Source organism: Frankliniella occidentalis, unplaced genomic scaffold, assembly GCF_000697945.3.
Source record: "Frankliniella occidentalis isolate FOCC.00 unplaced genomic scaffold, Focc_3.1 Scaffold194, whole genome shotgun sequence".
NCBI classification, from domain to species: Eukaryota; Metazoa; Arthropoda; class Insecta; order Thysanoptera; family Thripidae; genus Frankliniella; species Frankliniella occidentalis.
This window is the reverse complement of record NW_026267320.1, coordinates 98767-110169: the sequence shown is the minus strand read 5'-3', so window position 1 is coordinate 110169 and position 11403 is coordinate 98767. Positions and strand designations below refer to the sequence as shown.

General features: G+C 51.9%; 1 protein-coding gene across 1 annotated transcript; it reads left to right on the top strand.

Annotated features, from left to right (window-relative positions):
* The first annotated feature begins 234 nt into the window (after nt 1-234).
* Nucleotides 235-11403, top strand: LOC113209624 (T-box transcription factor T-like). Its single transcript, XM_026427260.2, has 8 exons — nt 235-484; nt 2931-3095; nt 7295-7390; nt 7511-7814; nt 7934-8087; nt 8336-8584; nt 8665-8988; nt 9894-11403. Exons 2-8 carry the CDS (start codon nt 2932-2934, stop codon nt 10124-10126), a joined length of 1524 nt encoding a protein of 507 aa, XP_026283045.1. The 5' UTR covers nt 235-484; nt 2931; the 3' UTR covers nt 10127-11403.

Below are 11403 nucleotides of genomic sequence, written 5' to 3'. Positions count from 1 at the left end.
TTCGTTCAGTAATATGAGAAGAAAAATCAAAACATATTGTAGAAACTTCGATTTTTTGAATTTGGAATCAGCCGCATGGTCGAGCCGATGCTGGAGGGGTTGGGGGGCATGGGGCAAGATGGCGACGGTGAGGCGGTGAGGTGCTCTACGGCCCACCGGCCAGGTGAGAGAGGAGGGGGAGAGGAGGAGGGGGCGGCCTGCCTCCCCGACCCGGCCGCCTCCACCAGTCCGTCTCTCGCCGCGACCCGCACCGGAGGCACCTGTGTGCTCAGTGTTCAGCCCTCCGCCGGGCTACGTCGCGTCGCTATGCCTTGTGTGCAGTGAGTCAGTGCAACAAGTGGATAAAGTGCTGTGAGTGTGAGAGTGTGCTGCTGCGCCAGTGGATAACGGACTTACGCCCCAAGCAGCCCGACTCGGTGGTGCATTCCACCCTGGGGCTCCTCGTGCCCGCCGTGGCTTCCCTCGAGTGGACAGCGGCTTCAAGGTGAGCAATTTATGGAATGAAAATGATGATCCAGCAAGAGAGTAAAAGTACAACCAGTGGGGGAAATAAGTTTCAGGGGAAAAAATGATGTTCATCGATAGGTGTCACAACTACCCTTAAGTCGAGTTACGCTCAGAGTTGCGGATTATTCAAAAGTATGTCAAAATGCAATTGCCATAACGTCAACGGCGATATTTTGACCAGTATACATATTTTTTAAATCGATTCAATACCTCATTTTGCACGCGCCAGCAGCTGTTTTGCCTGACCAAATAAAAGGTGCCCCCACACTGAACGTGTCCGCCCATTGTCCGCCCCTGTCCGCTCGGTCAGATGTCCGCAACTATGGACTTGCCCTTGGCAGAAACGTCCAGGAAACCGAACATATGTGGTATCCTGGACGTTCTACAAAGTGCAAGTCCATAGTTGCGGACATCTGACCGAGCGGACAGGGGCGGACATGGGCGGACACGTTCAGTGTGGGGGCACCTTAACTTGCACGAACGTCTACAAGAAAAAAGGACCGCTTGGCTTGCAAATGGTATGGAAATGAACCGAATTTGTCCTTCGGAAGCTCGCACGAGAGAGGCGAAAAAACAGGGGTGAAGAAGCGGTGGTTATCTTGGGGGGAAATATGACGCGAGGTGAAGGTTTACGGTACGGGCATGATCCTTGATACGAAAGCCTTTGATTCACACCTCCCTGCCCGCTGAAAACACGCACACTCGCGCACGGACACATACCCACATGACCGGCATGCAGCACTGCGAGCAACATCCACCATTTAAGGCAAAGCGTCTGAGAGATGATTATTAAAGGCCCCAAAACATAGTGCTCCCCCTAGCGGCGTTTCCCCGACTGCGTCGCGTTCATCGGGGTTCACCCGGGTCAATGGCCAGGCCAGGCGATTCAGGTCGCGATCGCAGTCCTTATCAGCTGTTAAGTTAAACATTGTGAATCCACAAACAAGGATAAGGGGGTGGGGGTGGGGGGGACGGGAGGAGCGGGGAGGGGAGAGCAAAAGATGGACGGGGGAGTGCGGTGCGTTTGATGAAGTGCAAAACACACCAACACCAACACACCGCAAAAATGACCTCACACACGAAAAAAAAAAAAAAGAATTAGTTGTCACAACTAATTTATTAGCTAATTTTGGGATAGACAAGATATTCGCTGTGGCAGCTAACAGTTGGATGCCACAGACAAGAGTTTGTTGCCACAGCGAAGCTGTCACTGCTGGAGCCAATCGGTTCGTTCTGACAGCGAAACACCCAACGCCCAAACGAACCGATTGGCTCCTGCAGCAACAGCTTTGCTGTGGCAACTAACTCTTGTCTGTGGCAACCAACTTTTAGCTGCCACGACGAATTTGGGATTAGCTATCCCATCTTTTTTCCGTGCAGTAACCACAGCACTAGCACTACCTCACGTTTAGTTTCTCGTTGGAGGTGGCGGCGCTCCACTTTTTGCATGATCCAAGTGGATCCAAGCGCCAACACGCCGCGAGCGAGCCGAGGGCGGCGCGGTCGGCTTCAAAGAGGCCCACCCACCCTATGGGGGCCTGCGCCTGGCTGTGCCGCGGCCGGTCAATGAACACCGCGCAGCTTCAGCCACCTCTACCTCCTCGTACCTACCCCTCTACCTGGGCGCGGCGGCCCGGCGCAGCCCTTGGGCGCAGCCCGGCGTGTCGTGGCAGCGAGATGATAGCGCCGCTCATTGTCGGTGTCGGCTCCCTTTCCTCCGCCAGGTCGGTCGCCGCCGACGATGAGGCCGCCCCAATAAAACAAGGCATCCTCCTCCACCTCCTCCGCCGCCGCCGCCGCCGCCGCCACGTCACGCCGCTCCATGCCGCCACGGCCGCAACGCCGAAAACACATGCAAAACTCAATAAAGTAATGCGGGCCTTTCCTGGAAAAGGGAGAAGGGGAAAGGTACAAACAACACGTTTGGAGGGGATGAGAAACCGTGAGGAAGGGGTAAAGTGCGCAGAGAGACGGCGGACGCCGCAACACAGCCACGTGCACGTCGCAAAACAAGCAGTGACGGATGTAAAAAAATAATTCGCAGCTAACATATTTGCTGGTACGAATTTGAACAGGTCTCCTAATATGTGACCATAATGTGATCATGGTTTGCTGGTTTTCCTAACCCCTCAAACGAGCCACTGAGCGTGTTAAACTTGTCTGTCCACCATCGAATATTAATTCATTGTACAAACGAATTATTTCTTCGTGCAGTGCCGCCGCACTGAAACTCCTCTCTGGGCCTGACTGTGGGCCTCTGGGCCTGTCTTCTAAAAATGTCGTGAAGTGTCAAATGTCACCCCAACGGGACGGGCACAATGTGATGAAACACTAGTTTAATAATTTTGATTCGTTGGAATATTGGCATTCGTTTATCAAAATGCACACTCACGCAGTTTCCTAACTTTTTCCGTTCTGTCCAGGATGGCGCAGTCCCACATCCTGTCCGCCATGGAGTCCGAGCTGTCCGCCGGCCGGGGGAAGGCCGACCCTACGGAGCGGGACCTACAGGTGTCGCTAGACGACCGGGAACTGTGGCTGCGGTTCCACGGCCTCACCAACGAGATGATCGTCACTAAGAACGGCAGGTGAGGTCGATAAGCAGCCCGACTAAGCAGTGGTTGGCGTCTTTTAACGATATTTGGCGTTCTTTGGAGGGTGCCAATAATTTGGCGTTCAAAGATGCCAACCAGTTTACAGACAGCGATGTCAACAACAAAGTTCCAGATGGGCTCATGCATCGGTCCATGCAGTTATTTTTGTAGTTTACAAAACTGATAAACTAATTGCGCAACTGCTCAACACTTGTAAGTGTGCAACTACAAGTTGAATACTAGCAGGTGTGCAACTTTGTAGCTGTACACTTGCAAGTGCTCAACTCGGTAGGTGTGAACTTCCTTAGATTGAACGCTCACTGTGTAGGAAGTGCTCAATAGAGGAGTTTCGCACTTACAAGTGCACTTTACTAAGTAGAACACTTGCAAAAGTGTACATGTACACTTAACTATGGAGTTGAACACTTGCAAGTATTTAACTTGCAGTTGCACACTTAGTTTATCAGTGTTTATCGGATGCGTTCGTGCAGTGCGGTTTTGCCTACTCCCACTTATGACTACATACCTGCATGTGGAACAATCCCAGGTGGAAAACAAAAGTAAAATCGCCGTGAATGATCCTCGCTCGACACCAAAATGAGCTCAACATGGCTATCTTGCCTAAGAAAATTTTGACGGTGAGCGTCAAAATGAGGCCGTTTTGACATTACTTTGACAAACGTGTTCCACCTGGGACTGAACCGTGTGACGGTGCGGTGGCACAAAGACACCCTGAACCGGGTGCCTACTACCTCTGCCTGTTGCCCTGCTGTTGCCTGTCAGGCGCCCGTGGCCCCTGTGGGTAAGCAAACTCGCTAACTCGCTCACAACGGGTCTTGCACCGAAACATCCGGTACTTGGTTCTTTGATGTTGTCGATTGACATCATGATTTTGAGACGGATAGCAAACTCAGCGGTAAAGCAATAAAGCAGTCATGTTATATTCTAGTTATGCGTAAAAACAAGAGTATCATACAGTAGTATTTCGTGCTGCCGACGGTCTGAACGACAGCACGGACAGAGTCTTGGCATACGGAGCAGCACACGCTTCGGTGTGTCGAGGGCTGCCCCACCCGCCGCCGCCGCGTCGCTTCGATATGTCGTCTCCCGTCGGCCATGTTTGTCCCGCCCGACCAACCAGAGAGCGTCGGTATAAAAATACATGAGCTGTTTGTAGAAAACAGAGATGCGGGTCCGACAAAAAATACCGTCTTGGGAGAGGACTGCTGCGCCCGGCTGCGGCGCGCGGGGCCAGAGGCTCGGCTCCGGTCGGCCCGGCGGCGAGGAGAGGCGGAGGTGCTGCGACTGTTGTTGACTTACGCTGAGCGCCTCCTGGAATGTCCTGCCATGGTCGTGCTGCCCGCCGCACCGGCCGCACTATGCTTCGCCTTCCCAGACACGTCCTCCTGGAAATGCAGAGGAATATACGTACCATTAAATAATCTATTGTATGTTCACCGCATGGGGGTGTACAAAGTCCTGGTTCCTGGCTGGGAGAAAGCACTTCGTCACACAACTGACTGAGCCAAAGTGTTTTGGGCCGCAGGCGCGCGACCGCCCCAGTTGCGGAGCCCTTTTTCGGGACAAGCGGACGGGCTGTCATTTGTGGATCAAATGATACCAGTGCCTCGGAAAATGATTTGGCTGGAAAATTACATGACGCGAACAGGACAGGAAGGTCCTGTCATAACAGAGATGTAGAGAAGGGAGATGGGGGGGGGGGGGGGAGGGGCGCCTGGACCGAAGAGGTCACGGGAGGAGGGAGAGGGGAAGAGAGAGTGAGTGAGACAGAGGCAAGTGTTTGCTTGGCACCCGTTACATCTCAACTCAGCGTGCCGACAGCCGGACAGACTTTTATGAGGCCCCCCCCCGCCGCATCGCCCCGCCTTTATGGTGGCCGGCCTCGAGGAGCGGATGTGTCCCTGTGTGAGCGACGGCCCGACAGCCTATGTGCGGACACGCGCCGATATTCAAATGATTCATCACACACAAAAAATATATAAAATGGTACAAAGAAAGATTCGGATTGTACAAAAGTTCCCGCGCTCCTCGGCGCTAGCGGCGCTAGCGGTGCTGCCTGCTGCGGCAGCCGTGGGGGTTGGAGCGTGCAGCGGGCCGGGCGGCGGGCGGGCCGCGCGCCACACACGGCTGCGCCCGCACGGCCTACCTCCCGGGCGCCCCTACGCCGCGCGTGCAGGTCGCCGCCTCAGCGAGCAGAAAGCACGCGGAAACGAAGGGAAGCCTGCACCAGTTGGATTTTCCCCAGTTTTCCTCACAATGCAGTTAGTTTGTCTCATCGGGGCTCAATAAGAAATGGTAAACAAGGCGGACCGCGGGCGACTTTGTCGATCATGGCGGCGTCCATTTGGCGGGGCCTTTCTGATGAGAAAGAACAACATTTTTAAGGGGGCCTCCCCTCTTCCCCTCTCTCTGGTCAGCATCCACCTGGCACACGGCGCCACGCGACTGATGGACGTGAGACATTTAGCACGGCCGTGTCAGTCAACACGCCTATCGGCCCGTCAGCCCGCGGCCCGCGGCGTCGAGTAGTAGGGCGATCGGATATGTATCGATAGTATCGATACAGTCGAACGGCAAAGGCTGGACCAGAGTCGCGGCGCCCCCTTTCCACCCGGGCGCGCCCTGCCCGCCCCTGCCGCGGCGGGGACCCAACACCGCACTGTGTGTTGTCTCGGAACACGGCCAGTTTCGTGATGGCCGCCGTGCCGTCAGCTTACCTGCGAGCGTGTGAGTGTGTCTATGTGAGTTTGCTCACACAAAACCTTTTTTCTTCATCTCTCCCCGCTGTCCGTCTGTCCGTGTTTTTCCCTTGTTTCCTCCCTCCCCCTCATCGTCGTCGTCGTCGCCCCTTCCTCCTCCTCCTCCTCTGTCGTCACTGTTGACTTTCTCGACAGCGATCCAGCGTCCTCGTCTCGGCCCCCGCCACCGTCCTGGTCCAGCCCCCCCATCCCCTCCTCTCCGCGCACCGCCGCGTTAAACGCTTGTATAGCTTGCGTGTTCTCACCGCGCGGCCAATTGCATCGCACACCATCGTAAATAATAACTGGAGTACGCACAGCTCCGCTCAGCGCAGCCGCGGGTAGTTGTGAATGAATCACTCACACCCCTCCATTCATACGCGCGCGCCGGCGGCAGCACTATGCGACACATAACGAGGAATAGACCTTTTTTCGCCCATAATCGCATAAATCTCTATCGCAAAATTGTAATTTGGGCAAATTTTTAAAAAGTAAAACATTCTACTTGCGGTGTTGCCACATTGTGGGCGAAAAGGTCTATTGTTGGAATTCACTACGATCCTCGCGGCACGATCGGCATGTGTAAATGGCTCCAAGTTTCTGTTACAGTAAAAACTGTTGAAAACGAATCGCCCCTGTTTCCTCTGAGAACTCGTTATAGCAGGCGGCTGATTAGCCCAGCGCACTTCTTCTATAGTTATACTAAAGGTACCACGCGTAGGAGTGCGGACGGGTCTCGCCTGTCACCCCTGACCACAGTGCCTTACGGGACGGGCCAAACGAGTAGGCAACCCGCCCGCACGTTGGAATGCGGAACTTCAGAAAGTACTCGGGTTTAGTCAGCCAACCGGTGGCGATACAGTACAAAATACTTCCCCGCCAAAAAGAGACCACGCTGCGAGAGCACACATCACAGCAGTTGGGCAGAGCGAGCGCTCAGCGCACTCAAAGAGAGGAGCGATGCCTTCGCAAAGGACGGACAGTGGGAGGCTATGGGCTGTGCATAGACGCGCATACGGAGCGCCGCGCCGGCCAGCCCCGCCCTGACCGCCTTCCTCTCCTATGAGAACCGCGAGGCGCCGAGTTTCCCAAACGGCGGCGCGGGCCACTGGTCACGGCGGGACGGGCCTTACCGGCCGCGGGCCGCTCCCACAGCACAGACTCTGTTGCACAGTCGGGCGCACGCACGCTGCACGCCAACCGCCCGGCCGCCGCAGACTCAGCTTTCACTGATCCGAGTGTCGAGCCGGCCAGCACGGAGGCGAGGCAACTCCGAGCACTTCCCACACCCCATGCATGGCCCTTTCAGTAAACAGTCGCATTCCTCTCCTCGGGCCTCCTGCTGCTGGACTCTCAGCTCCACCCAGCTCATCAGCTCGCATCTTCAACTCATCTCCATTTTTACGTTTTGGTTTTTCTGTTGTTTTCCCCCAGGCGGATGTTCCCGGTCGTGAAGGTGTCCGTGTCCGGACTGGACGCGACGGCCATGTACTCAGTTCTCCTCGAATTCGTTCAGATTGAACAGCACAGGTGAGAATAATTTTAAAACATCGATAATGGAACTATGAAACAGTTCATATACTTTTTACTTTATTTTTATTTGCCATTGGAACGAAATGTGATAAAATTTTAAATTGTTTTTGTTCGCAGGTGGAAATACGTGAACGGAGAGTGGGTGCCTGGCGGCAAGGCCGAGGCGCCGCCGCCCAACCCCATCTACATCCACCCCGAGTCACCCAACTTCGGCGCCCACTGGATGAAGGAGCCCGTCAGCTTCGCCAAAGTCAAGCTCACCAACAAGACCAACGGCAACGGCCAGATCATGCTCAACTCGCTGCACAAGTACGAGCCGCGGGTGCACCTCGTGAAGGTCGGCACCGACCAGAGGCGGGTGCTCACCTATCCGTTCCCCGAGACTCAGTTCGTGGCCGTGACGGCCTATCAGAACGAGGAGGTAACGACAACTACTCCTTCTCCATAACCAACCCGTCACCAAGCTTACATAATGAACTAACTAAAACTACTAATCATAAGTCAATTCCCCTTCTAATTCATCTTCCGTTCCTTTCACAGGTGACCTCATTGAAAATCAAGTACAACCCTTTCGCCAAGGCGTTTCTCGACGCCAAGGACCGACCCGAGGGCATCTACCAGCGGGACTACGTGAGCACGAGCCTGCCTAGCACCATGGCGAGCACCGTCCCGACCTCGCAGGCCTACACACAATGTAAGCACAGTAGGCGATTGGCCGCGACGGGCACCACTCCGGTCGCTGCAACTTAGTGCGCAGCAGCGTGTATTACCAGACATGACGAGTGATCGGCGCGTCGGGGCGCGCAGGAGTGAGCTGGGCCAGGCGCACAACAAGTGTGTCGAATGGGTGGCCTACCCCGCGGGCGTCCACAGTGTCCACGGTCGCCCAGCCACAGAAGCCAGTCGACGGCGCTTACAGTCTCCTTTGTCTTGACGTTACAGACAGCGGGCTGCCGATCCGTTGCACCACCTCCTACCACTCGGACAAGTACACGGCGCCCAGCTCCCCGGCGACGGCGGCCAGGTCGTACCGGACGTCGCCGTACCCGACGCTCAGCCACCAATCCTCGCCTTCGCACGACCAGCACCAGCAGCCCGGCATGCACGAGGCAGCGACGCCGCACCACCACCACATCCTCTCCATCAAGGACTCCCCCATCCACTCACCAGCGCCGTCACCTGCGCTGACAGGTAAGTAACGTCGGCCGGGAAGGCCCCCTGAGGTTACCCATTTCCATGCCAACGCACTGACTGGGCCCTCTGCGCGACAGGCTACGCGGACAGCGGTTTCTACGGCTCGCCGTACAGCTGGCACTCGTCCCTGGGCTGGAGCGCGTCCCCGCCGCCCGCCACGGCACAGGCCGTGCTCCCGCTGCCCACCCCGCCGTCCAGGTCGACGCCGCCCGCCGTGGACGGCACGGGCACGCCGCCCCTGGTCACGCCCCTCCCCATGCAGCCGTCGCCGCCCTCGTCGGTGCAGACGCTGCAGCCGCTCTCGTCGCTGTCGCACCCGTCCGTCATCACCTGCCAGCCGCCCAGCTGCTCGCCGACGGCCTTCACCACCTGGCAGCACCTCTCCCCGACGCACAGCACAGGTCAGTTGGTCCGCCCCCAAGCGGCTGGGTGATGGGAAGGGTTGCGGCACCGAGACCAACACCAACATGGCCTTGCAGGGTGTCCTACTCTCCACTCCACACCCTCCTTTGTAGCTCCAGTAGCTCTCGTCCAATCAGCGAGCAGTGGCAGGTCAGGTACTTACTTACACAGATGGCCAGAGTACAGTATCACCCTGATGACAACCCCCTACTATAAATAGCGTGAGACTTCACATTAGTTATTTGTTCATGACCAAATATGTCATGTTAAAATCTGTACCAGACAACCTGTCAAGGTATTTTACTGCTGAAGAAATACATACCTTTTTGTTGTTTGGCATCAATATTTTAGTGTTGGAATGTCATACTACACTGCATTTGTGCTCTCACTCACAAATTAAGTTCCTAACGGGGAACAGAGGGGAAGGCGACATGCATGGTCATCAATAACAAGCTGAAAATATCGAAACAACATTTAAAAGTTTTGGATATTTTCTCATGTTAACTCAATATTCCCGATACCAGGAATAGGCCTCATTGACAAATACAAATTTTGTTTCATTTTAAAGCAATTTCTGGCAATAATTTTTCCACTACGATTATGATAATGGACAAACCAACTCTCAAGCAAAACCACAAATTCACTAATAGTAGTGCTGGTTTTCTCAATGGGTTTCATTAAATTCATGACTTTCTGACTATTAATATTCATTTCAAATGTGTTGACCTGAAAAACCACTAATGATTGAGGAAAAGAAAGTGATTTGGTACAAGCCCAAGGTCGTCTTGAAATTATACAAAACCTCAAATTCTGAATTAGATTGTTTTAGTTGGATCTACCTGGAAGATTTCCATAATTTTAAACTGAGATTTTGTATACTAATTCACATTTACTTTGCTTTCAGAGCTCCAGTATCTACAGTATCCAGTGCAGTCCGAATACATTCCATTGTTTCCTCCAGACTACCAAGATATGCCCTTACAACCCACATACCACTACCACCCAGGTCTTCCAGATGAAAAGGGAGATGAAAACCACAACAGCGAAACTCACCACGACACAGTTTCACACCACCAAGCATCTCCAGCCCGAGCAGACTGCTGGGGGAAGTCATCACCCTCTCATTCTACTCTCTAGTTCAGAAGAGATTATTGTAATAAGCAAAACAACTGCAGTTCATTGAAAACTAAATTGTGATAGAGAAGCATTGTAATAATTAAGGTCAACCTGTACAAAGTTGTATTTAAATTGGTTGTGTATAGAACTAAAAAGTTTTGCTGTATACAAAAAACAAAAAAACAAAAAAAGTGTTCAGAACTTGTACTTTCCTTACCTAAGTTATGTCATAGTGTAAATGACTTTTCAAATCCTGAATGAAGAATTTTGTAATATAAGTATCAATTAAAATCAAATATATAGTTCTTTTCTGTTCTGAAAGCAGTCACTAAATAGAGGTAGAAAACTAGTTGATAACTAGTAGTTATGATCTCTTTCTTACTGCTATGCGTAATGTATCAAGTCTTGAAGGCAGACTGTTATTGTATATGTGTAAAATCCATTATAAATATGAACTCTCACGCCAAACTTAGATTTATTATAAGGTGACAATGCCATGAAGGCATGTGTAAATACAGCAATAAATTGTGTGAAAAATAACATCCACCACAAAAGTGACCATGTCTTATTCTTGGGCACTTTTTATACACCTTAAAAGTAATTAAAATGGATTGTCTAATAATGAAGATAAATTCCATGTATAATACGTAAAGGGGCATCGGGAAAATTCCAAAAACTGTGTTAAATCATCATCTTTATTCGTCATCTACAAAGGCTTCCATTTCAGCCATCATACAAAGCTTTAATAAAATTCCATTAAAATTCCATCATCAAACCAATACCCGCACAGACAACGCCAAGCACACTTGTCTCACAAGTTAAATGGCAATAACAGTTTGAAATACAGTTTTAAAAAAGGAAGAAAAAATTTACAAAATTATGAAGCTAAGAAAATTATAAAAAAGAAATATTCAGGCCACTCCATAACATTTGGAAGGGTCACAGTGACAAGGAGTAGAAATAGCAATTTGGTTAGTCAGTCTATTGTACGACAGCCTCTCAGCATTACAACGCTAAAAGGAAAGTTACTGTAATATTTAACAGTTAAATAACCTTCAATTACCTCAGCTCTATCACATTGAACATGAAATAAAAACAAAACTAAGCAAGCTGCAATCCTCGAAAAATTCCTCACGTCTCCCAAATATAACATAACTTATAAGAAATGTGAAAAAATAAATGCATTGTTTTTCCAACCAACTCTCACGCCATTAACACTCCTTCCCTACCAATAACACCACAAAAAAATTGACACAGCGTCTACATGAAAAAGTTAGATGATGCAGATGCTAATACAA

What these genes read in the sequence shown, in the direction of transcription:
- LOC113209624 (XM_026427260.2), top strand. Translation starts at nt 2,932, where the DNA reads ATGGCGCAGTCCCACATCCTGTCCGCCATGGAGTCCGAGCTGTCCGCC. An exon ending in ATCGTCACTAAGAACGGCAG is followed by an intron (nt 3,096 to 7,294) that starts GTGAGGTCGATA and finishes GTTTTCCCCCAG; the next exon opens with GCGGATGTTCCCGGTCGTGA. An exon ending in CTCGCAGGCCTACACACAAT is followed by an intron (nt 8,088 to 8,335) that starts GTAAGCACAGTA and finishes TTGACGTTACAG; the next exon opens with ACAGCGGGCTGCCGATCCGT.